General features: G+C 44.8%; 1 protein-coding gene across 1 annotated transcript in view; it reads left to right on the top strand.

The window, feature by feature from the left end:
* LIPC (lipase C, hepatic type) overlaps window positions 1-24714 on the top strand; it is a 318457-nt gene that overhangs the window by 130326 nt on the left and 163417 nt on the right. Inside the window, exon 3 of the mRNA XM_073652967.1 lies at window positions 6525-6593. Coding sequence (XP_073509068.1) covers window positions 6525-6593 — 69 coding nt within the window. The remainder of the gene's footprint in view (window positions 1-6524; window positions 6594-24714) is intronic.

Below are 24714 nucleotides of genomic sequence, written 5' to 3'. Positions count from 1 at the left end.
TGGGTCAAAATATTACAAAGTTACGTAGGTTGAAAAAAAAACAAGGTCAATCAAATTCAGTCTTTCTCCGCCAATTTAAAATTCTTTATACTAAATTATGTATAATCCACAATGCCATTTGTGCTCAGGAAATCATGCAGCCCATTTTTAAAAGCTGTTATAGTGTCGGCCATTACTACCTCTTGTGGTAGGGCATTCCACAGTCCAACTGCTCTGACTGTAAAGAACCCTTTCCTATTTAGTGCCGGAATCGCCTTTCTTCCACCCTTAATGAGTGTCCCCAGGTCCTTAGTATGGTCTTTGGAAGGAATAAGTCATGTGCCAGTCCTTTGCATTGACCACACATATATTTATACATATAAATGAGATCCCCGAGACATCTTTTTTCTAAGCTAAACAAGCCCAACTGTTCCAACCTCTCATCATATGAGAGGCCTTCCATCCCTTGTAATATTCTAGTTGCTGCCTTTGAACTGACACTAGCTTCCGAATATTCTTTTTAAAATGGGGAGCCAAAAACTTGATCCCATATTCCAGATGTGGCCTTACAAGTGATTTATCGAGGGGTAAGATTACATTGGGATCGTGGGATTTTTTCTCCCTTTTTATACATCCTAAAATCTTGTTTGCTTTTGCAGCTGCTGCTTGACATTGAGTATTGCTGCTCAGCTTACTTGTAACCAGAATACCCAAGTCCTTCTCCTGTTGAATTGAATAAGTTTGAATAAACCTCCAATTTTTATTTGATTCTTTAATAGGTGGAACTTCTATTGGCTAAAGCATTATGCAAAAAAATAACAGTTACAAAAAGTACAAAGAGACACCAATATGAAAAGGTACATGGAGGATCATAACTATGAGGAAAGATTAAAGGAATTATATTTTTTTAGTGACGTCTACGGGAGGACATGATAAACTTCTAGAACTACATCAGTGAACCATACAAAATGTATGATCAAAAGCTGTTTAGTGTACAACCCCCTCAAAAAACAAGGGGGCACTTCTTAAGTTTGCAGAAAGAAATGTACAATCTCTGAGACAAAGTTGCTTTACCATGAGAACTATTAATCCATGGAATAGTCTATCTCAGTAGCAGGTCAAAGTGGGAACCATCAATGATTTCAAAAAAGGGTTAGATGCTTTTTAAAAAATAAATAATACAAATACTTATTAAAATGCATAACTTTTTTGTTCTGAACGTTGATCCAGTCAATTGACACTTGAGATCAGAAAGGAAAAACTTTGGGTTTTTTGGCCAGACAGGATCTTGGATTAAGTTTCTACATAAATTCCATCCCGTTATCTTTTCCCATCTTTCAGTTGAAGTTGATGGAAATGTGTCTTTTTCAAATGTATTATCCATGTAACTATGTAATATTATGAGGGTGAGTGGAATGTTTATTATTATTAAACTTGACTGGAGCATCTAGAACTCAAGAGTATTTCCAAGGGTGGAGATGGGAACAATTTTTAAAAATGTCATTGCTTATTGTTGCAAAGGTGTCACTAGCATTTTTAAACAGTACAACCCAGGACTAAATTACCATTTTTCTTATCCAAGCTCAGTATTTTTAAGAATAACGCTGAAATTTTGCTATGTTTTCCCTGATTTTTTTTGCCGTTAAATGCTGTAGACAAATGATAGCTTGAAATCAATAGGGAAATGTGAATGCAATATAGTGTAGGTGCAGAAGTTTTCATGGTTTCACAGAGGAATTAATTATAATAGGAATTAAACTGTATCTGTTTTCATTTTTATTTTCATGATACACATGAAGATAAGAAACTTTGTAATACAGTATGTGTTATAAAAATAAATCTGTGGCTTTCTCCTTCTGGAGTGATTTCTCATTCTCAATACCCTTAACTCCTTCATGACAAATGAGGTATATTTACGTCATGTGTTACTGTATATCCCTACCTTTCTTCTTTCCCGGCACATGACAGGTGATTTATCAGCCATCATGTGCCTCTAACAGCTGCAGGAGGAGCAATGCTCCTTCCGCGGCTGTTAACCTGTTAAATCCCGCTGACAATCTCGGCATTTAACATGCACCAATGTCACGGGTGTGTCAGAAGTGACATACAGTCGCCCTGCAGTTGGTTGCAGGAGATCTCTACATTTGGCATTGCAGACATCTTCTTAGAGGCAGTCTCTAGGACACTGTGGCTACCTTCCTCTGGCTAATTAACACCCTGCCTGGGTGTATAAATACCTGCTGTTTCTCAGAGGGAGGTGTTGGCGATATACATTCCTACTTGTGAAGGCTTTAGCAAGAGAAGTACTTTGTCCTCTCTGCAGCTTGAGGACATGTGCACATTTGTCTGGAGTTCGTCTAAAGCTAAGCAATTTCCCCCTGTTTGTCCACCACTGTTGTTTATAGTGTTTAGTGGAGATTGGCTAGCGCTCATCTCCTCCCTTCCCTAGCCTTAGTCATACGCCAGGGAAAGACAGGGCAAGGCACGCGTGCGGCAATTGCTGAAGAGCCAATACAGGGACGTTAGGGGAGACAGGGTGACGGTAGATCAACCTAGGAGGTCCCTCTTTCCCTAGTGTCTGGGCTCCCTTTCCCTCTTCCCTTTGTGTTGCACTAAGTCTTTCCCACACCTTGCGTGACAACTGAAAGGGGCACACATCATTCGACACTCCCATCGGCACGCCCGTGATGTGATCACGGGGTGCTGATGGATTGCTATGACAGCTGGGGAACTGCTGATGACCCCCATGCCTGTTATTATGATTCTCCTGTGAACGCCGGCTAGTGCCCAACATTCATAGTAGATCGTGATTTCTGCTGTACATAGCAGTGCTGAAGCAATGTTATGTATGGCACAAGCGATTCGACAATTGCAGCACCAAATCCCCTATAGGGACTATTGAATACAATAAAACGTTTTTAAAAAAAAGTTTTAAAAAAAATGTGAAAAAAAAAAATCTGAAAAGTTCAAATCACTTCCATTTTGTCCTATTCAAAATAAAATGAATAAATAAAATTGAAAAAATACACTATTTGGTAACTCTGCATTCAGAAATGTCCAATCTATCAAAATATAGAATAAATTAATCCGATCTGTAAGCAGCATAACAAGAGAAAAAAATTGAAACTCCATAATTTAGCTTTCTTAGCCTCCATAACATTGCAATAAAATGCAATAAGAAGTAATCTAAACATTGTATCTACTTCAAAATGGTATCAGTAAAAATGTTAGCTCAGGGCGCAGAAAATAAGTCCGCACACAAAAAATGAAAATGCTTTGGTCTTGGAAATTGGTGGCAAAAGCAAAAAATTATTTTCATACAAATTTCCAATTTTTTTTTCACCACTCAAAAAAATATATATACATGTTTGGTATCTTCGTACTCATACTGACCTGGAGAATCATATTGCTGGGTCAGTTTTACCATATAGTGAATATGGTAGATAAAAAAGCAAAAAAATCTTTGTGGAATTGACTTTTTTTTTTATTGCAATTTCACCGCATTTGGATTTTTTCTGAATTTCCAGTACATTATATGATAAAATCAATGGTGTCATTCAAAAGTACAAGTCATCCTGATAAAAATAAGCCTTCATACCAGTATATTGATGGAAAAATAAAAAAGTTATTGGAAGAAGGGGTGTAAAAAACAAAAACGAAAAGATGGAAAATGGCCCGGCGATAAAGGGGTAAAATCTGTCTTCAGTGAGTAAGAATATTAAGACAGAAGGTGACAGCTGGTGCTCATGAAGTTCTATGGAGAGGGGAGGGGGAAGAAGGAGAGAGGATCTAGAGGCAGACGTTCTACTGCAAGTTCTCTTCAAATGACAGTTGCACTTTAAAAGCCTGAAAAACATGCATATGTGAACACGAAAACAAAAAGATACAGTTGTAAAAGTATAGCATGGAATTAATGCTGCAATTTACAAACTGAATAAAAATGAAATGTAAAAAAACAATTGTGTGGGAAGGAAGCTAGAGATTGAGTGAAATTTCTCTAGAAAACCTTCAGTCTGAGAAGACCACTTACGATCTAGATCGGAATTTTTGTCATTGATTATCAATTATATGTTATGTAAATTGGCACTCTTCATTGAGAAAACCGCACCTCTCGAAAACCTTTTTTCAGTGCTCATCTTAGTGATATTTAATTGTGTTTTGTGTTATTGTTTATCCAGATTTTATATAGTTAATTTAAAAATCTTCTAAATCCACAAACAATTACCTTTCTAAATGGTTTGCAAAGTGTTTAATGGATTCTGGGATTACAAAGTGTTTACTGGTTCCATTTCCAAATTATTCAAGGTTTTGCCTTTCACCAATGACAGCAAAATCTGCCCGCTGTTCTGATTTGGGCGTTCGAGTGTCTGAATATAAAGCAACCTTAAATGTTACAACTGCAAAATCTCTAGACAAATAGATATTCTGGAAGTTCTTGGTGCACATTTTAGAATGCAGCAATAAATGGAAACATAACTGCGTTAAGGGAATAATTTACCCAAAGGTAAAATGCCTGCAGCAGAACAAATTATGCATATTACCTAAAGCGTTTTTACTCATCTGTAAAAAAAAAGAAAACATAGTGCATTTAAGGTACAGAATAAGATGCCTCAATCAACACAGACAGCCTGATAGAAACAGAAGGCAGGAGGGCCTCATCTATGAAGCTATACAGACTGATAGTCGCTGTGTGCTCATTTTTTATTTTTTTCGGTTGGATTAGATTTTATAAATGAGTCTAATACATTTAGATATACAGTATAGTTGGCAGGAATTCAAAATGTTATAGTCTCAGAATAATCAGTCTGAATGGCAGCCTATATTTATATGATGGATTCACAGAGCTGTAGTATGTCATAAGCTATGATGCCATTGTGATTTCATTATTATTAGGACAAGTGCAGGCAACCGTATTTTCGGTCCGAGTGAGATCCGACAAAACATCAGATCACACTCAGACCAATGTTAGTCTATAGGGCCGTGGACATGTCCAAGTTTGATACGATATTCGGATCGCACTCAACCATGGAAGTCAATGAGTCTGTGGAAACCATTGGACTGCACTCGGATGACATCTAAGTGCAGTCCGATTTCCACCACGGACTAACAGAATGGAGAAGATGGAGAATTTTTTCCTCCATCTTCTCCTCATCTGTGAGAATCGGATCACACTATGTTCACAGTCTGATCAGAGTTTGACCAGAATGTGATTTCCAAAGTCGACCCAATTCTCCCAGATGAAAAAATATACGGTAGTCTGCACTTGCCCTTAGGCATTTTCATATCCAATATTTCTGTGTGGTTAGAAATTTTATTGGCATGACTCTATATTTTTAGATGTACCGTATATATCTTTATAATAAAGGAGTTTTCCACTTTAAGGAATTTAAGAAAAGTGGACCCCAAAAGCCCTTATATCCCTAAAGTAACAAACAAGGCATACTCACCCTCCCCAGGTCCGGTGCCAGCTCCCCACTGCTTAGATCTCTATGTTTTGTCTGCAGCGGTGGCATAACAGAGCACATCATTGAGTTTAGCAGCTGTGCCACAGTAGATGGCAAGACCCCCTGAGCTCTGGGTTTGGTTGCAGTGATCATGTGAGCTGTCAACATGATCGCACCGCTGCAACTAACATACAGAGTCCCAAGCAGCTGCAAGGAGCCAGCAGTAGACCTGGGGAGGGCGAGTGCCTGCTCTGTTTGTTATTTTAAGTGTATAAAAGCATTTGGGGTCCACTTTCTATAAAGTGCAAAACAACTTTAATGATTTGATGACAAATGTATATTGAGGTCATGTGTGGTGCAGTTAATCTTTTATTTAGATGTCAGCGATTATTAATCAGTGTGACTTTTCCAGTTATATAAATGGCGCTTGCACAAATCAATGCACATACTACAGTAACACCATTTGCATATGCTGTATACACCAAATTATTCAATCAAATCTTCCAAGAACATACCCTTATTGTTAGTATTACTATATATGATTCCAAAAATGCACAGTACCACAAGAAAATGTAACTAAGTCAATCAATGATCGAAGCAATTCTTCAGGCCAAAAAGTTCAACCATGTTGCAATCAGACCACAAGACTTTTTTTCAAATCAGTTGGAAGAACTCAACAGAATTTAAATGGATTTTGATATATTTTATTTTTAGAATTAGCTTATTTGAGGCTGCCTTATTACAGGTTTTTTTTTTCGTGAATTTTGCAGCAAAAAAACTCTGCAGCCAGATGTCATCTGTGAGTCAATAGTAAAATATAAAATGAAGTACAAACCATGTGGGGCATTTTTTTTTTTTATAACATTTTTTATATTTTGGGGGTTTCACATTCTTTTAAAACTAAGCATGCTTTAAGCGTGACATTTTTTTATGCACATTCACCTAGTCTTTTTGTATCTAGCAGTTCCTATTGTTAGACACTGAGAATAATCACCAAAAATATTTTTTTTGTTTTTACTTTGAATCATGTTCATTGAGTTGTAAATGTTAATTCTTTTTTTTAATTGCTATTCTTATGTTTGTAACGGTCTATAATTCTAGGTCTTTCTGATGGAAATTCTGGAAAAAATCCATTGCAACACCCCATGAGTAGTAGTCCTTATTCTGCAGGTAATATTATATTTACAGTATAGTGAACTGATATATGTGATCATTCGTTTATACAGCATTTATGTTCTCAGATTTTTTTTTTATCATTGATATTGAACAAGGGATGTGTATTGTATATAGGACATGCTAATAATGTGACGCGCCCCTGGGCCTGTGTCGCGCTGCGTTGCGCACGCGGGAGCTTACCCAGAGCCGGATCTCACCCAGAGCCGGATCTCTTGAGGGTTGTAGTCTCGTGGCGGTGATCCGGTCCGTGCCCAGGGAGTCAGACTAAGTGGCGCTGTATTAGCGGTAGATGTTGGACGACTACGCCACCCGTTGAGTACAGCTAAGGAGCTGCTGCTGCAGGGCAGACCGCTGAGGCCGGTGGTAGGATTGTGCAGCGTGATAGTATAACCCCCAACGGGAGGGGTATGGCCTCAGGGCAGCCGACGTGGATGATGGGGGTAGCAGGAACCACTCGGAGACAGTACGGTGTAGTTCAGGGTCTTTACTGGTGACAAAGATAGACCCTCCCGGAGTACTGGCTAGCGATTGGGGCCTGGTCAGTCCTTGAGCAGATGGGATCTCCCCTGGCCAGGCGGAGTTGTAGGCCTCCCAAACTAACGATACTCTTCCGGCTACCTTGCTAGAGGCGGGTATAAGTAGCCCACGTCCCTGAGTGTACCGTGTGGTGCTCACCCGTATGGCCGGTGACTCGGGGCCTTCTAGTAGCTTCCGCTCCACGACGGCGGTGCTGGTCCCACGCGTGTGACCGTGCCTTCGGGTTTCTGGGCCAGAGGACCTGCAATCCCCTGCCGGTCGGTTTCTGCTGCTGGATAGGAGTTAGTCCCCACAGCCTCGGACTCCGGGTCCGGTGATAGCTTCTCAGTCAGGGCGAGCTCTGCAGCTGCCAGCCCCTGACTCCTTGTAGCACTGCTCCCACAGAGCTCCTGATGTTCTTTTCCTATATCTGCTTCTCTGTCTCTACTTCTTCTCTACTCCCTAACCCTGCCTCAGCCCTAGGTTTATATAGGGGAAGTTCTTCCCCTCCCAGAACTGGGCAGGAGGTGTGGCATGCACAGGATCCCTGACCAAGAGACCTCCCACCTGCTCTCAGACATAACATTGCTGTTACTGTGGAAACCAGACCCCTGGGGTGCCACATTCCCCCCTAGTGAAATTTAGTACTCCGGGACTAAACATATTTTTAGAAAAACATAACAAGGTATAAACAATAATAATACAATAAGAAAAACACATAAAGATGGTTACGGCGTGTCCGCAACCGGGTGCAGTCTTTGAAGAAAAGCAAGGTGTCCATTTCACCAAAACAGGGAGACGTAACCAGGTAGGGGTCTGTCCTGCCCCGAGTCCTTAACAGTCTTTAGTCCATTCCTAGGTTACGCTCCAACCATGTACAAGGATTCCCGGTAAATCCACCAAGTACTCCTATAAATAACTAGAAACACATAATTATACACAAGCAACAAGAAAAACAGGTAACCACAAATAAAACAATTTATACACTTCAAATCCTCCAACGTGCGGGTAACTGGCCTCTAGTGGCCCTGGTGGACCTACGGAGCTGACTGTCTAGCCCTGAACTACAGGGTGTAGGAGCTGTCAAGGGTAAACTGGGCAGCTGTCTACCGGCTCTTTGGCTCACTAGGGGTACGACAGGCTCACTATAAGCAGAGGGTTGATCCTCCTGTTCTGCTTGTGTGGAGTCTTCTGCCTCCTTGGACCGGCTGCTCTTCCAGCTCTACCTGTTGCTCCGTAGGCACTTGGGATGCTGGTTGGAGGAACGTGAGGACGGGTACCACAACTGCACCATTGACTTGAGTCCAGGACCGAGGGAAGTCTCCGAGCACAGTACTAACCATATCTTCCCTTTCCTCTACGGGTCGATGGTCTTCTTGCTCTCCTTCTGGGTTCCGTAGCTGTTCAGGACACTTCTTCAGGTGATCCCGGGATACAATGGCTATGGTCTCCCCTCCGTCTTTACTGATGGTACAGACTTTCAGGTTCTCGTGGCTTGAGGGCAGTACGGTGTACGGGTCCTTCTCCCACTGGTCGTCCAACTTGTGGAGCCGTCTTTTCCTCTTCAAGACCTGCTCTCCGGGTACCAGGGGAACAGCGGGAGCATACTGGTTGCAAGTTTTCTCTTGTCTTTCCCTAGCCTGACAGAGACTTCGCTCCACGCTCTCCTGTACTTTCCGGTACTGCTGCTGCCTCTCTGTGTCCCAGTCTGCTTCTGGTGAAGTGTCCTCGGGTGTCAGGACTCCCATCTCCAGGTCAACAGGTAGCTTACCAGGTCTTGCCCTCATCAGGTAAGCCGGGGTACAGTTGGTGGAACCTACCGGGATGTGGTTGTATAGGTCCACTAGGTCGGGCAGCCTCTCAGGCCACAGACTGCGTTCTTCCAGGGGCAATGTTTTCAGAAGATCTATCACCACCTGGTTCATTTTCTCACAAAGTCCATTAGTTTGCGGATGATAGGGTGTCGTCCTTATCTTCCGGCAGCCATACAGAGTGCAGAATTCTTGGAAGACCTCCGCTTCAAAGGCAGGTCCCTGGTCTGTCAACACTTGGTCCGGGTACCCGTGTGGACGGCAGAAATGCTGCTGGAAGGCTCTAGCTGCTGTTCGAGCTGTTAAGTCCTTGACGGGGATGACAACCAAGAACCGGGAGTAGTGATCCACGATGGTTAGTGCGTAGACGTAGCCACTTCTGCTTGGGGTCAGTTTTACATGATCCAAGGCTACCAGTTCCAACGGCTGCCGGGTGACGATGGACTGCAGGGGAGTCTTCTGGCTGGCACGGTCCTTCCTTCTTAGGTTGCACGGGCCACAGTCTCTGCACCACCTCTCGATGGTTCCCCTCATGCCTACCCAGTGGAACCGCCCGCGCAGCAGGAACTCCAGCTTCTTCCATCCGAAGTGTCCAGCCCCGTCGTGGTATGCCTCCATCACCACGGCTGCGTCTCTTCGTGGCACCACTACTTGCCAGATTAGTTCATGCGTCCGGGAGTTAACCATTCGGCGGCACAACTTCCCCTTATAAAGGAACAGTCGACTCTTCTCAGCCCACAGTTGCTTGGCTTCCTCCGGAGCGTCTGGGTCAAGGCGAGCCTCTGGCCGAGTCAGCATCTCCTTCACCAGTCGGACGGCAGGGTCACTGTCTTGCGTTTCCGCCTAGTTGTAGTGAGGCAAGGGATTAAACGTAGCAGCTTGCTTACTCCTTACCCGGTGGGAATACTGGATAGTCCCATGACGGTGGAACAAAGGGAGTTCGACTTCTTCCAGTCCCTCTGGATCTTCTCCTACGTCCGGTAGGTTTGGCATCCTGGACAGGGCGTCCGCGTTGGTATTGGAGCGTCCTGCCCGGTATTTGATTGTGAACTCGTAGTTGGACAGACGGGCCATCCATCTCTGTTCTAGGGCACCGAGTCTTGCTGTGTCCAGGTGTGTCAACGGGTTGTTATCCGTGTACACGGTGAACCGGGAGGAAGCGAGGTAGTGCTTAAAGCGTTCGGTGACTGCCCACACCACTGCCAGGAACTCTAGCTTAAATGAGCTGTAATTCTCAGGGTTTCTCTCGGTGGGTCGCAGTTTTCGGCTGGCGTAAGCGATTACTCGTTCTTTCCCCTGCTGGATCTGGGACAGCACGGCTCCTAGCCCGATGTTACTTGCGTCGGTGTAGAGGATAAAGGGCTGGCTGTAATCAGGGTACGCCAGGATTTCATCCCCCGTGAGGGCCATCTTCAGCTGGCGGAAGGAATCTTCTTCTAACTTCTCCCATCTGAAGGGTGGCTTCTGGTTCTTGGCCTTCCGGGACTGGCCTATCAGGAGGTCCTGCATAGGAGCTGCCTTTTTGGTGAAACCGGGGATGAATCTGCGGTAATAGCCTACCAACCCAAAGAACTGCCCCACTTCCTTTACACTGGAGGGACTTGGCCATTCCTTAATTGCGGTGATCTTATCAGGGTCGGGAGCCACTCCATCAGCGCTCACCACGTGTCCCAGGTACTGCACCTTTGGTTTCAGGAGGTGACACTTGGAGGGTTTCACCTTTAGGCCGTAGCTTGCCAGAGCTTCGAACACTTCCGCCAGGTGTTTCAGGTGGTCCTCATAAGTCTTGGAATATACGATGACATCGTCCAGGTACAACAGGACCATCTCGAAGTTTCTGTGGCCCAGACAGCACTCTATTAATCGTTGGAAGGTTCCCGGTGCGTTGCAGAGTCCGAACGGCATACAGGTAAACTCGCTAAGTCCCATCGGGGTGGTGAATGCGGTCTTCTCCCGGTCCGCCTCTGCTACAGGAACCTGCCAGTACCTGCTAGTGAGATCCAAGGTAGAGAAGAAGTTAGCAGATCTTAAAGCAGCCAAAGACTCCTCTATCCTTGGTAAGGGGTACGCATCCTTGTGTGTGATACGGTTGATTTTCCGGTAATCTACACACATCCTCATGGTGTTGTCTTTCTTTTTGACTAAGACTAGTGGAGCTGCCCAGGGGCTACAGCTATCCCTGATCACCCCAGCCTCCTTCATGTCTCTAAGCATCCCCTTGGCGTGTTGGTAGTGTGCAGGGGGTACGGGTCGATACCTCTCTTTTATGGGAGGATGGTCTCCCGTGGGGATGTGGTGTTCTACCCCCTTGACTCGCCCGAAGTCTAACGGGTGTTTACTAAACACTCTCGTACTCTTGAACCACCCCATAGACTCCCTGTTTCTGGTGTGAGGGAGTGGAGTCAGTACCCAAATGTAGTTGCTGACACCAGTCCTCCATTGTTTTCTGAGAGCCGTTACCTTCCTCCGGGGAAGATGGAGGCAAGGGTTCTACGGACTGTATGGAATCTTGATTGATGGTATACAATTTGGCTAGCGTGGCATACCGGGGCAGGTACACTTCCCTCTTCCCGATATTTATTATGCGAACGGGCACCCTCCCATGGCGTACATTGACCACCCCCCGTGCTGTCAAAATGGTGGGCCTACTGTCTGAGTAAACTGGTTCTACCATTGCCTGGTAATCTCTACCTCTCAGACCAATAGCTGCCCGGCACCAAATCATCATTTCACTTTTCGGGGGCATGGCAATAGGGAAAGGGTCACACATTCGCACGCTACCAATCTCACCACCGGAGAGTTCTAGCTGTTGCCGTCGCATCAGTGCCCGGATCTCTTTCTGGAGCACTCGCTGCTGGCCGGAGCTGCCGTTCTTGGCAACCTGCTGTAAAAGGAAAATCACCTCTGCAAGACAATTTTCAATTACATTAGTTCCTAGAGTTATCTTTGGGTGACTCTCGTGTTTGTCAATGTCTACAATGATCAGTCCCTGTGCTGCCAGTTCGACTCTACCGATTTTAATGGTCACCTCTTTAAATCCAATCTGTGGCACGGGCTGACCATTGCTGGCGATGATACTCAAGTCGTCGTCAGGGTAGCGGGTGATATCCGAGTCATTCCAGTACTGCTTGAAGAGCACGTACGGGATGGTGGTGACCTGTGACCCGGTGTCCAGTAGGGCACTCATAGGAATGCCATCCAGTACCACGGGTAAGACTGGACGTCCTCCCACATATTTGTCGCGCCAGTTCGATGGGCCTGGTGATCTTTTTCCTGGGGGTTGGCCCTCTACCCCAGGTTGTGCCAGTTTAAAGGACAGTACCTTGCCATATGTCCGGGTTGATTGCAGTGGCGGCAGATGGGTCGTCCGTCCTCGTTGTATCGGTCGCTGGGTCTTCCTCTGGCCGGTGGGGTCCTCCTTGGTCGACGCCACGGGACGTCCTCCGGTCCGGATGCCAGCTGGATCTTCCCTGGAGTGGAAACCTGTAAAGACTGCACAGTTCGGGTTAGCGCAGCAACGCTTTTAGCTAGCTCTTGGACCTGATGGTGCAGGTCTGGAGCCGGGTCATTGTTCAAAGCCTGCGCATCAGCTCCCACAGGCCCTGCCGACAAGGGCGCCGCCTCCTGGTGGTAAGTGGTAGTGGGGCGTCTGTGGGTCACAACGCCACCTGGTGCTGGTTCTCGGAGCACCCGGATGGCTCTGTCCTTGAACTGTGCAAATCCCAGATGAGGGTCCTGTAAGGCCATTGCCCGCAACTGGGTTCGGTGGGCATTGCAATATAAACCCTCTATAAATTGTTCAGTCAACAGCCTGTCCTCGTCTCCCACGCCGTCAGGGTCGGTCTGCTTAATGGCTCTCAGGGCCTCTTGTAGGTTCAGGGCATAGTCCCTTATACTCTCATGTGCCCGCTGTTTGCACCCGTAGAATCTAAGCTTGATCTCGGCTGAGGTGCGGGTATCAAAGGTGTCCCTCAGCCGGGTTAGTATCCCTGCGACAGTCCTCCCCCCAGGTGGCCAGGACTTTACCTCCCTTTGGGCTGCCCCGGTTAATTGGGCCACCAGGATGCTCACTTTTTGCTCCTCTGTGAGGGGGTACACCTGGAAGAGGCTATCCAGCTTTTCTCTAAAGTCATGCAGGGTATGTGACTCCCCTGAGTACTGGGGTAGCCAGGCTGCCCCCGGGATATAGGGCATGGTGAAAGGCATGACCGCAACAGCGGTGGCGCTGGCGGGGGTTGAAGCGGTGAAGCTCTCCTCCGTATCCGACATCCTTCTCCCCCCTAGTGGACCGTGGCCTACCTTGCGATGATCCTCTTCCGTAGGCCGCGGCTCCGCAGTGGATCGTCAGGGTTGAGGACCTTCCGTCGCGCTCCTGTGACGTCGGCGTCTGCTGGGCTCCTTCCAGGACCTTACGCAACGTCCGGACGTGAGGCGGGGCTTCAGTTCTCGCGCGCTTTCGGAGTCCACGCCCCTCTTCTTCCCGCGCGGCGTCCTCAAGATGGCGTCCAATGGCGGGAAAACTCCACGTATGGCGGGAAGAAGGCCGAAGATGGCGCCGGATGGCGGGAAAACTCCACCGATGGCGGGAAGGAAGCGGAAGATGGCGCCGGATGGCGGGAATCTTCACCACAGGTAAGTTTGAACAGTCTTTTTCAGGCACGCAGTACCCGGTGGTTGCGGGCACGAAATCCTGCCGACTACGCCAAAAGTTGACGCGCCCCTGGGCCTGTGTCGCGCTGCGTTGCGCACGCGGGAGCTTACCCGGAGCCGGATCTCTTGAGGGTTGTAGTCTCGTGGCGGTGATCCGGTCCGTGCCCAGGGAGTCAGACTAAGTGACGCTGTATTAGCGGTAGATGTTGGACGACTACGCCACCCGTTGATTACAGCTAAGGAGCTGCTGCTGCAGGGCAGACCGCTGAGGCCGGTGGTAGGATTGTGCAGCGTGATAGTATAACCCCCAACGGGAGGGGTATGGCCTCAGGGCAGCCGACGTGGATGATGGGGGTAGCAGGAACCACTCGGAGACAGTACGGTGTAGTTCAGGGTCTTTACTGGTGACAAAGATAGACCCTCCCGGAGTACTGGCTAGCGATTGGGGCCTGGTCAGTCCTTGATCTCCCCTGGCCAGGCAGAGTTGTAGGCCTCCCAAACTAACGATACTCTTCCGGCTACCTTGCTAGAGGCGGGTATAAGTAGCCCACGTCCCTGAGTGTACCGTGTGGTGCTCACCCGTATGGCCGGTGACTCGGGGCCTTCTAGTAGCTTCCGCTCCACGACGGCGGTGCTGGTCCCACGCGTGTGACCGTGCCTTCGGGTTTCTGGGCCAGAGGACCTGCAATCCCCTGCCGGTCGGTTTCTGCTGCTGGATAGGAGTTAGTCCCCACAGCCTCGGACTCCGGGTCCGGTGATAGCTTCTCAGTCAGGGCGAGCTCTGCAGCTGCCAGCCCCTGACTCCTTGTAGCACTGCTCCCACAGAGCTCCTGATGTTCTTTTCCTATATCTGCTTCTCTGTCTCTACTTCTTCTCTACTCCCTAACCCTGCCTCAGCCCTAGGTTTATATAGGGGAAGTTCTTCCCCTCCCAGGACTGGGCAGGAGGTGTGGCATGCACAGGATCCCTGACCAAGAGACCTCCCACCTGCTCTCAGACATAACATTGCTGTTACTGTGGAAACCAGACCCCTGGGGTGCCACAAATGTATAGTGAGACACCTTTACCATTGATTCTCTTGAGTAGTCAGCCCTTGACTTGTTTATGGAGAGGTCTCCCAAGCTAGCATTTTCCTCTAATAAAGGCCCCGTCACACTTAGCGACGCTGCAGCGATCCCGACAACGATACGACCTGTCAGGGATCGTTGCTGCGTCGCTATGTGATTGCAGGTGAGCTGTCAAACAGGCAGGCTCACCAACGATCAGGGGAGCAGCGACATCGTGGAAAGAATCTTTCCACGATGTCCTGCTCCTGGTTACCAGCCTGCTGAAGATGGAGCAGGCTGGTAACCATGATAAACAGCGGGCTACTAGGGGCACACGTGCACCTAGTAACCCGCTGTTTATCATGGTTACCACTCTGCTATGGTGAGCGGGAGGTTACCGCTCACCGTAGCAGAGTGGTAACCATGATAAACAGCGGGTTACTAAGTGCACGTGCGCCCCTAGTAACCCGCTGTTTATCATGGTTACCAGCCTGATCGCTGGTCCCGCTGGTCACACACAGCGATGTGTGCTGACCAGCGGGAGGGCGAAGACCAAAAAATGGTCCAGGACATTCTGCAGCGATCAGCGACCTCACAGCAGGGGCCTGATCGCTGCAAAGTGTCACACATAGCGACATCACTGGTGAGGTCGTTGTTGCGTCACCAAAACCTTGACTCAGCAGCGATCTCGCTAGCGATCTCGCTATGTGAGACGGGGGCTTAATAGTGACCAGAACATACTCTGATTGCTGCTGTTTAGCCATATAAATACTGCAGTCAATCACTCACAGCAGTATTTAAATATCATGATCACCGATGTGCATGGTGCTCATGGCTTAAGACAGATGAAGACCTGCTGAAGGCCCTTGCGGCAGTCATCTAGGTCTTCTAACAAAGCTCTGTCCAAGATATAAAAACGACACTTTGCCTATAAAATATATAATATAAACTGGGAAAACTGCATGCTTTGTTACTAGAGGGTTGCCCTAGTTTTAGCATCTTGCATTGCTAGTGAGAGGAAGCAAAAAAATATATTATTATAATAAAAAGAATATAATCACTGAGGCTCATATGTAAAATACAAGACAAGGGTGAAAAACCCATTTAATTTGTCCCAGTTCAAAAGTTGTGATACATTAAAGGGAATTCAGATTTTTCATCAAGCACAGTCTGCATGGAGTTTGTTCTCCCCTTATTTGAGTGGGTTTGTGTAATGAACAGGGTGGCAGCCGTGGTCGAGGTGCGTCTCGCTATGCTATGGGGATTCTGGCTGGGTGTGTGTGCTGCTTTGACCTTGGCAGATGGGAAAGAGATGAATGAGGAAGATCAGAGTCCAAAAATAAACTTTTCTTTACTGAACATCTTGATGAGGGTTATACATCAGATAGAAGGCGCAAGAATACTTCTTCTGGACAATCGAAAGGCAGAAACTTCACGATTACACATGGCGGTACATTGCATGTTACATATATCCAGCAAACCATTATTGGAAGCTCCATCTTCTCCTGTTAGGACCACATGAGACGAGGTGTGTCGCTACGGTCCCTCACAGCTAGTCTCAGCTTCCAGTTGATTCGTGAGGACCTCACAGACTGAGGGGTGTCAGTACAACTCTTCACTACTATTTTCACAGTCCATTTGACTGCTTCTTGCTGTATCACTGCATCCTAAATTCTCCATAGGAGAACTCTTGTCCCAATATGGCCATCTTCTCCTCTATGACCTTCAGGCCTGGCTACACTCTAAAAAAAAAAAATCCTACAAAAAAGTGGAGTCAATTTAGAATTTAAATTAACTTTATTAATTCAACATTATAAAAAAATTAAAAACCTGTATTGTAGGAAGGAATAGTAGTCATATTTGTTGTTAGTAGTACGCACAAAGAGTAAAAAGACACTAAAATATACCGTCTATACGAACACCTGAAGAGAATATGGTAAAAAAGCATATAACATCATATGTCAAATGAGTGAAACAGTCAAAAAGGATTTATATGCATATGATATAAATAGCATATCAAAGTAATAATCATCTATAGACCATTCAATATGTTTATAAGAGCAAATAAATATTATTAAATTACTTTGAAAAGAAACTACAATTATTATCAAAAAACTGCAAGTGCTAAGAGGTAGTGTGGTTTTATAAGTCACAATAGGTTATAGAAATAACTCCATAAAGGCAAAATTAAATACAATTATTTGTAAACCTATGAGGAAAAGAAAGGTAATCTACCGAGAACGTGCAGTCCCTTTAAAAAGTGCAGGTGCTCAAATACTTGGAATTTATGTAAAGGTAAAAGATGGTACACAAAATAACCTCACAGTGAAAAGTCATAAGAGATTGCTTCAAGCCATAATATAATGCATGAGTTGGGAAAGTTTTTACCACAATTAGCCTGTATGGTACAAATAGGACACCCCTAACAAGCGTCTGCGTGGACTTTTTCATGAGGGGCCTGGCAATCTTCTCCTCAGGCCTGGATATACTCTAGCTTCTTATCTAATATAAAAAATGGTTGCTTTAAGCCTCACTTGCCTGAGATAAGGAATCCTTTTGCCACTTAAGCCTTATCTCCTTCAGATCCTGCTATCCAATTATGGTCTCTCTTCCTGGCACACAAACACCCTTTCAATGCAGATCGGCGAACAATAGGACCATAGGTCCTTCTCCTTTCAATTACTCTTCCCTATCTGCCTAACCTAGCATTTCCTATGCAAATTTAACTCCTCCCATCATGGGCTAGCCTGAATAGTTAACTCTGTCTGCAGCTAACTGACTGTTGCTGGCCACAAAATAGATAAAACAACATTTAAAACGTGGCAATGCAATATATTACTATAAAACCTTCATGAGGGGTTTCGACAGCTTCTCCACTACTTTACATTTCCTCCAGGTTTTCCAGTTTCTTCCCATGATCCAAAACCATACTGATTATGAGGACCAGTATAGACAGTGATGACGAGGTCTGTAAAGCGCTGTGGAATATGTTGGCGCTATATAAGTGAGCATAATAATCAAGTTTTACAGATTTTACCTTCATAGAAAGAAAAACGGTCCGCAGTGATAAAACAAGTGAGTGGACGCTGAGCTGCAGTACCTGAGAACTGCCACTACATAACGGTTGGTGCTGTGATGTCCTGGCTCCATACACTGTAGAGACTTGGCAGTTATAGGACCTGGCCAGTACTAGAGAGAACTTCCACATCAATCATTTGTTGATTTTGTTTTATTTTATCATTAGAATAAATATTCATTTTCTGTCAGTACAGAATGTGTTTCTTGCTCCATTGGCGATATATTTTCCATTTTATTTTACTAGAATCTTTATTGAAATTGTCATCATCATCTCATTTACTATTAAAGTCATGTTTGCAGTTTCGTGTACACTACTAGGATAATTTGAAGGAAATGTATAAAATTCTCAGATTTTTTTTTACAATTACATAAACTTAAAATTTTATAGGGATGTTCCATAAAATCATATGTATGCTGAGTGAGACAGATGCATCCAGGAAAGATAGATTTCGCTGCAAAGTGGTTAGCACTGTCGTCTTGCAACACTAGGGTACTCCGTTCACAGCTGCCCAAAGACAGGATCGGCAAGGAGTTTGTGTGGGTTTCCTCCCACACTCCAAAAAAAATACTGATAAGGAATGTAGATTGTGAGCCCCAATGGGGACAGTGATAAATATGTCTGTAAAGCGCTGTGGAAATTAATGGTGCTATATACATGAATAAAATAAATATACAAGCGTTTCTAGATTCACGATAATCTTACAGTCTAAGCAGGCTGCCGATCACCCAACGAATAAGCAAAACTCGCGTTTGTCAGGTGAAATGATCTTTTGTGTGGCAATGTGCATGGAATGTGCTGCGGAATAAATAAATGTGTAGAAGAATGCAAGTCCGCCTTGGATTGTAGTATTCCAAGTGGTGATATTTGCTCTAGGAATTGAAGTTCCAGTTATAAATGGGTTAATCAGTGTGATAATAGATATACTTTAATCATGGTTTGAAACAATTAACTTTTCTTACAGTAGTGTTTTGGCAACCCTGATCAGTTATGAAAGATGAGAGAGGATGCATTTCACTAGGCAAGGTCTAATCCCAAATTCAGCAAAAGCAGTAATCCCATTAAATATTTGTATGTATGATTGTCAATCTCCATCATTTCGTAAATCCTTTATTTCTATAATTGATGGGATTTGCATATAGAAACCATAAATTACCCGGTTCAGCTTTATATAAGTACTTTTCCTCTTGAAAAGCTTAATTGTTATTAAATGTTTATTTTGTTCATTGTGACTCAGTAATGACTAATGTGTTTAATAGTATGAGTACACATAACCTTATGCCCGAAGCATCTGCATTTCTCTGTTTCTAGGGAGAAAATAATATAGTAAAAAAACATGTTTTATCCTATTTCTACTTCTACAAATTTCTGTAGTGTATTGCCATCCACAGTGACTTGATATGTACGGTAAGTGCCTTGTTATTCTAGTCATTCTATCCTAATGTGTATATATGTACAGGGCTGCCATAAGGAATTACAGGGCCCCATACTGCCAAATCATCTGAGCCCTCAACAGTGACATACCACTGATAGCAGCAGACCATGCTGCCACTAAGGTGCCCATGTGTTGCTGGGACACAATGCCAGGGCCGACCCCCCCCCCCCCCCCCGCGCCCAACTTTGAACTGTATCCATGTCCTTGATGCAATTACAGCTGAAAGCAATCATAGAAGGGAGAGCCGCCAGCTCCCTTCTCTTCATCATTCCACCTTTGTGTCTGACGTCTTAGTGCAACAGGCGCAATTGACTCGCCCCCTGGGCCGTGGGGCACTCGGATCCGGGCAATAGGGGGACGATGGGAGTAGTAGTGGCAACCCGGTTCCGTGGCTCAGGGTGGTCAGGCCATTGGTAGTCTGCTATGCGCTATTGATAATGTCCGACTACGCCACCCATGGATTGCAGTTATTAGGAACCGCCGCTGCATGCAGACCACTGGGGCTGATGAGGTGTGCAGCTAGGGTAGTGTGACTCCCCACGGGAAGAGTGCAGCCCCAGGGCAGTATAATGGATGGTGGGAGTGATGGTGGTGAGAGTCCCAGTACTGGTAGTGCTGGAGGCGCGAAGGAGCACACAGACAACAGGTTGCAGTCCAGGGTCTTTACTAGAACAGGTAAACTGACCCACAAACAGTCCATGCTAGGAGGGGACCTGGATGTCTGAGAGCAATGGGGAAATTGGCCCTGGTCAGGTTGAGGGTGTAGGCCTACCGTGCTTTCTGCGCTCCTTCTGACTATCTCCTCCTTATAGGATAACAGCCCATGCTTCTGAGCTCTCCGTGTATTCTCGCCTGTATGACCTGCGACGTGGGTTCCTTTCTGCTCCCAGCCTTGTACGGCTTTGCTGGTCCCTTCTGTTGTGGCAGGGCCTCCAGGCTTCTTAGGCCAAGGAATATACAGTCCCCTGCGGACTGGTTATCTGCTGGAGAATGTGAAATCCTTCCGGCCTCAGACACCAAAGTCTGGTAAATTAAGTCCTTTATCTGCCAAGACAGGCTCTCTTCGCCTCTTGTCTCTGGCTTGTGGCTGTCCTCCTGCCACACTTCCTCTTAGGTGCAATACAACTTTCTGTCCCTGCTCTGCTCCGGGACACGTCTCAGTGCTGAGACAGACCATCCAGTTCTCTCTAACCCTGCCCCCAGCACCAGCTTTTATAGGGGCAGCCTGCTCCCCCTACTGGCCTGTGACAGGAGGTATTGCATGCTAATGTTCCCCTGACTAGAGAACCTGCCCCTTGCTCTCAGACACAGCTTTATTACACTTGTGGCATCCAGGCCAGGGTGACACACAATGATGTCATTACATAGTGACCGCTGTGCTGAGCAATGAGGGCACACACTACAGAGACCAGAGCTGTGGGGGAAAGGGGAGAGGTGAGTATTTTTTTTTAATCAATGAGAACTTTGTGGGGGCCATCATACTATTTAGAGGGCTACTTAGGGGCTCTTCAATGACCCCACCGAATATTTTTTTTGTGTATGGGGGAAATTAGGACTTTTTCTATGGGGCCCCATGATTTCTATGTATGCCCCTGGCCCCAAACAACCACATTGCCAGTTCTGATTCTTTATTTGTACCATAAAGTTTCATTTAGACAGCTCGATTGGTAATGTTTTAATCCTGTTTAGACCAAATGACACAACAGAATGATTGGTACAGATGCACTGCAGAGTCGGCTGTCAGTCAAAGTGCCAGGGCGTGCTGACAGTCACAGCTCTCAGCGCTGTGAGCAGTGACTTTAGCCACACCAGCATGCCTCTGTAACTGAAATCTGGCAGCTTCAGGGAGGAATAAGGTTCATTTTTTCCTAAGGTCCGCAGTTTCAGTATGGTGGCCAGGCACTTCCTAATGCTATTAATTTGTAGATCAACCCTATTTCTGCAAGTTAATAGTCTTATCTGACTTTAAAGGATCCCTTTTCACAAGCTAAAAAATCATTTCACCTGACAAAAAAGCATTTTCGAGTGATTAGCAGCCTGTTTATACTGCAGCATTATCAGAAAATGAGCATTCCTAGAAAGGTTTAATCCCAGTGCCCTAACGCTGGGTTTGCATAGGATTGTTTTATCAAAATTTTAACACTTTATTTTTGTGCATGCTAAGTACATAAATAAAGGATATAAAAAACAAAAGCATTTTTACCATATATTCCAATGTGGCTTTTGGCAACCTAGTTTTTATAGGTGTAACTTATTTCAAAAGGTATTTTATATGAAAAACATTGCCGCATTGCAAAACTGCATCAATTTATAATAAAACAGTATACATTCTTTGGAATTTTGTATGTGATTGAGCATCCAGCATTGCCTGTTTCCTCCTTCACACTGACTATTGGCAGAATGAGGGGTGGGGAGGGTCACTTCAATTGTGTATCTAGATAATTCTCATCCTCGAATGCAGCTAGACTTGCGATTATGATCTTAATTTAAAGCCAAGAGTTTATGATTTCAGGCAAGATCAGGAAAACGTCTCTACCTGCCTTCAAGGTTGAGATAGCAATGAGAGAGAATGAAATGAGAGAGCTCGATGACAGTGTTACTGTGCTCTGTGCCAGTGGACACTGCCTGAGTGGTATCTTTCTGCTGGCAGCAAAAAAACTTCTGCTGAAAGAAAATTTTGCTGCCCATACAGAACATCAGTAGAACCATTACTCACATATTATACACATGTATTCCACACCGCTCACATATTAGATACATTAAATTCACAATGCTCACATATAAGACACACATAGTGCACAGCACTCCCCAGGAGCATAGCTTGAAACTCATGGGCCCCATTGTCAAATTTTAAACAGTGCCGCTACTATCACTGGTCTTTAATAATAGTATTATTATTATATGGTCAAAAGAGGTTTTTTGAGGCCTCTCTAGGCTCAAGTTGTGACAGGTGTGACGTACGGACGGCGGATCGATGAACAGTCAAACAACTACTATTACAATACTTCACCAAATATATTCCACCAAACATAGATATAATTCCACAGAGTCTGTAACACAGCAACAGGAACAAATCCGGGGTCGTCACCCAGTAATCGAACATCAAGGAGAATAAAACACTGGTCCTTTAGAATAGCTCCCCAAATCCAGCAGAATAGGCATACAACAACATTCTACTTGATAGATGATCCCTAGTCTCTAATAGTCCAAGAGTGGCACCAGGATCTGGCCACAGCAACAGATCCTCATCCTTCCAAGACAGAGAGCCAGCAATAGCCAAACATTGGACTTTTCCCTTTTTTGCCTTCCTGTTAGGGATTAGTCATAGAATCATAGAATCATAGAATGGTAGAGTTGGAAGGGACCTCCTGGGTCATCTGGTCCAACCCCCTGCTCAAAGCAGAATTCACTAGATCATCTCAGACAGATGTCTGTCCAGCCTCTGTTTGAAGACGTCCATTGAAGGGGAACTCACCACCTCTCGTGGCAGCCTGTTCCACTCATTAATCACCCTAACTGTCAAAAAGTTTTTTCTAATATCTAATCTGTGTCTCCTCCCATTTAGTTTCATCCCATTGCTTCTAGTCTTTCCTTGTGCAAATGAGAATAAAGATGATCCTTCTACAATGTGACAGCCCTTGACATATTTGTAGACAGCTATTAAGTCTCCTCTCAGTCTTCTTTTTTGCAAGCTAAACATTCCCAAATCCTGCAACCGTTCCTCATAGGACATGGTTTGCAGACCAGTCACCATTCTGGTCGCTCTTCTCTGAACTTGCTCCAGTTTGTCTATGTCTTTTTTAAAATGTGGTGCCCAAAACTGTACACAGTATTCCAGATGAGGTCTGACCAAAGAGGAGTAAAGACCGATAATGACTTCACGTGATCTAGACTGTATGCTTCTGTTAATACATCCCAGAATTGTATTTGCCTTTTTTGCTGCTGCATCACACTGTTGACTCATGTTCAGTCTATGATCTATTAGTATACCTAAGTCTTTTTCACATGTACTGTTGCTTAGCTCTATTCCTCCCATTCTGTATATGCTTTTTTCATTTTTATTGCCCAGATGTAGTACTTTGCATTTTTCCCTGTTAAAAACCATTCTGTTGGTTGCTGCCCACTGCTCCAGTTTATTTAGGTCTTTTTGAATCCTCTCTCTCTCTTCTCTAGTATTAGCTATCCCTCCTAGCTTTGTGTCATCAGCAAATTTAATCAGTTTACCCTCAATTCCTTCATCTAAATCATTGATAAAGATGTTGAACAATACAGGTCCCAGGACGGAGCCCTGTGGTACCCCACTTGAGACATTCATCCAGCTGGATGTGAAGCCATTTACAACCACCCTTTGAGTCCGATCACTAAGCCAGTTATGAATCCACCTAACAGTTGCCTGGTCCATTGCATACTTGGTCATTTTTTCAATAAGGATGGTGTGAGATACTTTGTCAAATGCTTTGCTGAAGTCAAGATATACTATATCTACAGCATTTCCCTGATCCACCCAGTCAGTGATTCTGTCATAGAAGGAAATTAAGTTAGTCTGACATGACTTGTTAGTTACAAACCCATGCTGACTCTGGTTAATCACTTCATTCTTATCCATGTACTTACATACATGTTGTTTAATAATTTGTTCAAAGATCTTTCCTGGTATAGAAGTCAGACTCACCGGCCTATAGTTCCCTGGGTCCACCTTCTTCCCCTTTTTGAAGATAGGAACAACATTTGCTCTTCTCCAGTCTTCTGGGACTTCTCCTGTTCTCCAAGAATTTTCAAAGATTATGGAGAGTGGTTCTAAAATTTCTTCTACGATCTCCTTCAGTACTCTGGGGTGTAATTCATCTGGACCTGGAGACTTGAACTCATTTATGTTAGCTAAATATTCCCTCACAATCTTTCTGTTTACAGATAACTTGGATTCCTCTATTCCTTTAAAAGGACAGTGAAGATCAGTTGATGTTACATTTTCTTTCTGAGAGAAAACAGATGCAAAATAGGAATTAAAAAGTTCGGCCTTCTCAACATCCTCTCTTACCATTTCTCCATTTTCATCCTGTAAAAATCCTATAGCATCTTTGACTTTTCTTTTACTTTTGACATACCCCCAAAATCCTTTTTTATTGCTTTTGACATCTCTTGCAAGCCTTAATTCATTGTCAGCTTTAGCTAACCTTATACGTGCCCTGCAGGATCTGCAGACTGCATTATAATCTTCTTTAGATATGCCTCCCTCTTTCCATTTAATAAACATTTCTTTCTTTCTTTTTAGCATGTGTTTAAGTTCTGTGTTCATCCATCCTGGTTTCCTTAAATGCTTCCCATTCTTCCTACTTTTCGGGATTGTTAACGATTGTGCTTTGAGAATCTCATTTTTAAAAATTTCCCATCCTTCCTGGACATTTTTGTCCTTAAGGACATCCAGCCATTGGATCCCTCCTATTCTCTTTCTGAGTCTCTTAAAATCTGCCTTTCTAAAATCTAACCTTGAAGTCTGAGTCTTCACATGTCTTCCTCCTCTAGTTATCCAAAATTCTATAATAGCATGATCGCTGCCTCCTAGGGTCCCAGCCACCTTTAC

Source organism: Phyllobates terribilis, unplaced genomic scaffold (assembly GCF_046119375.1).
Source record: "Phyllobates terribilis strain yellow unplaced genomic scaffold, ASM4611937v1 Scaffold_11__3_contigs__length_659146591, whole genome shotgun sequence".
Classification (NCBI taxonomy): Eukaryota; Metazoa; Chordata; class Amphibia; order Anura; family Dendrobatidae; genus Phyllobates; species Phyllobates terribilis.
Note: the sequence above shows the minus strand (reverse complement) of the source record. Positions and strands in the feature narration are given on the sequence as shown.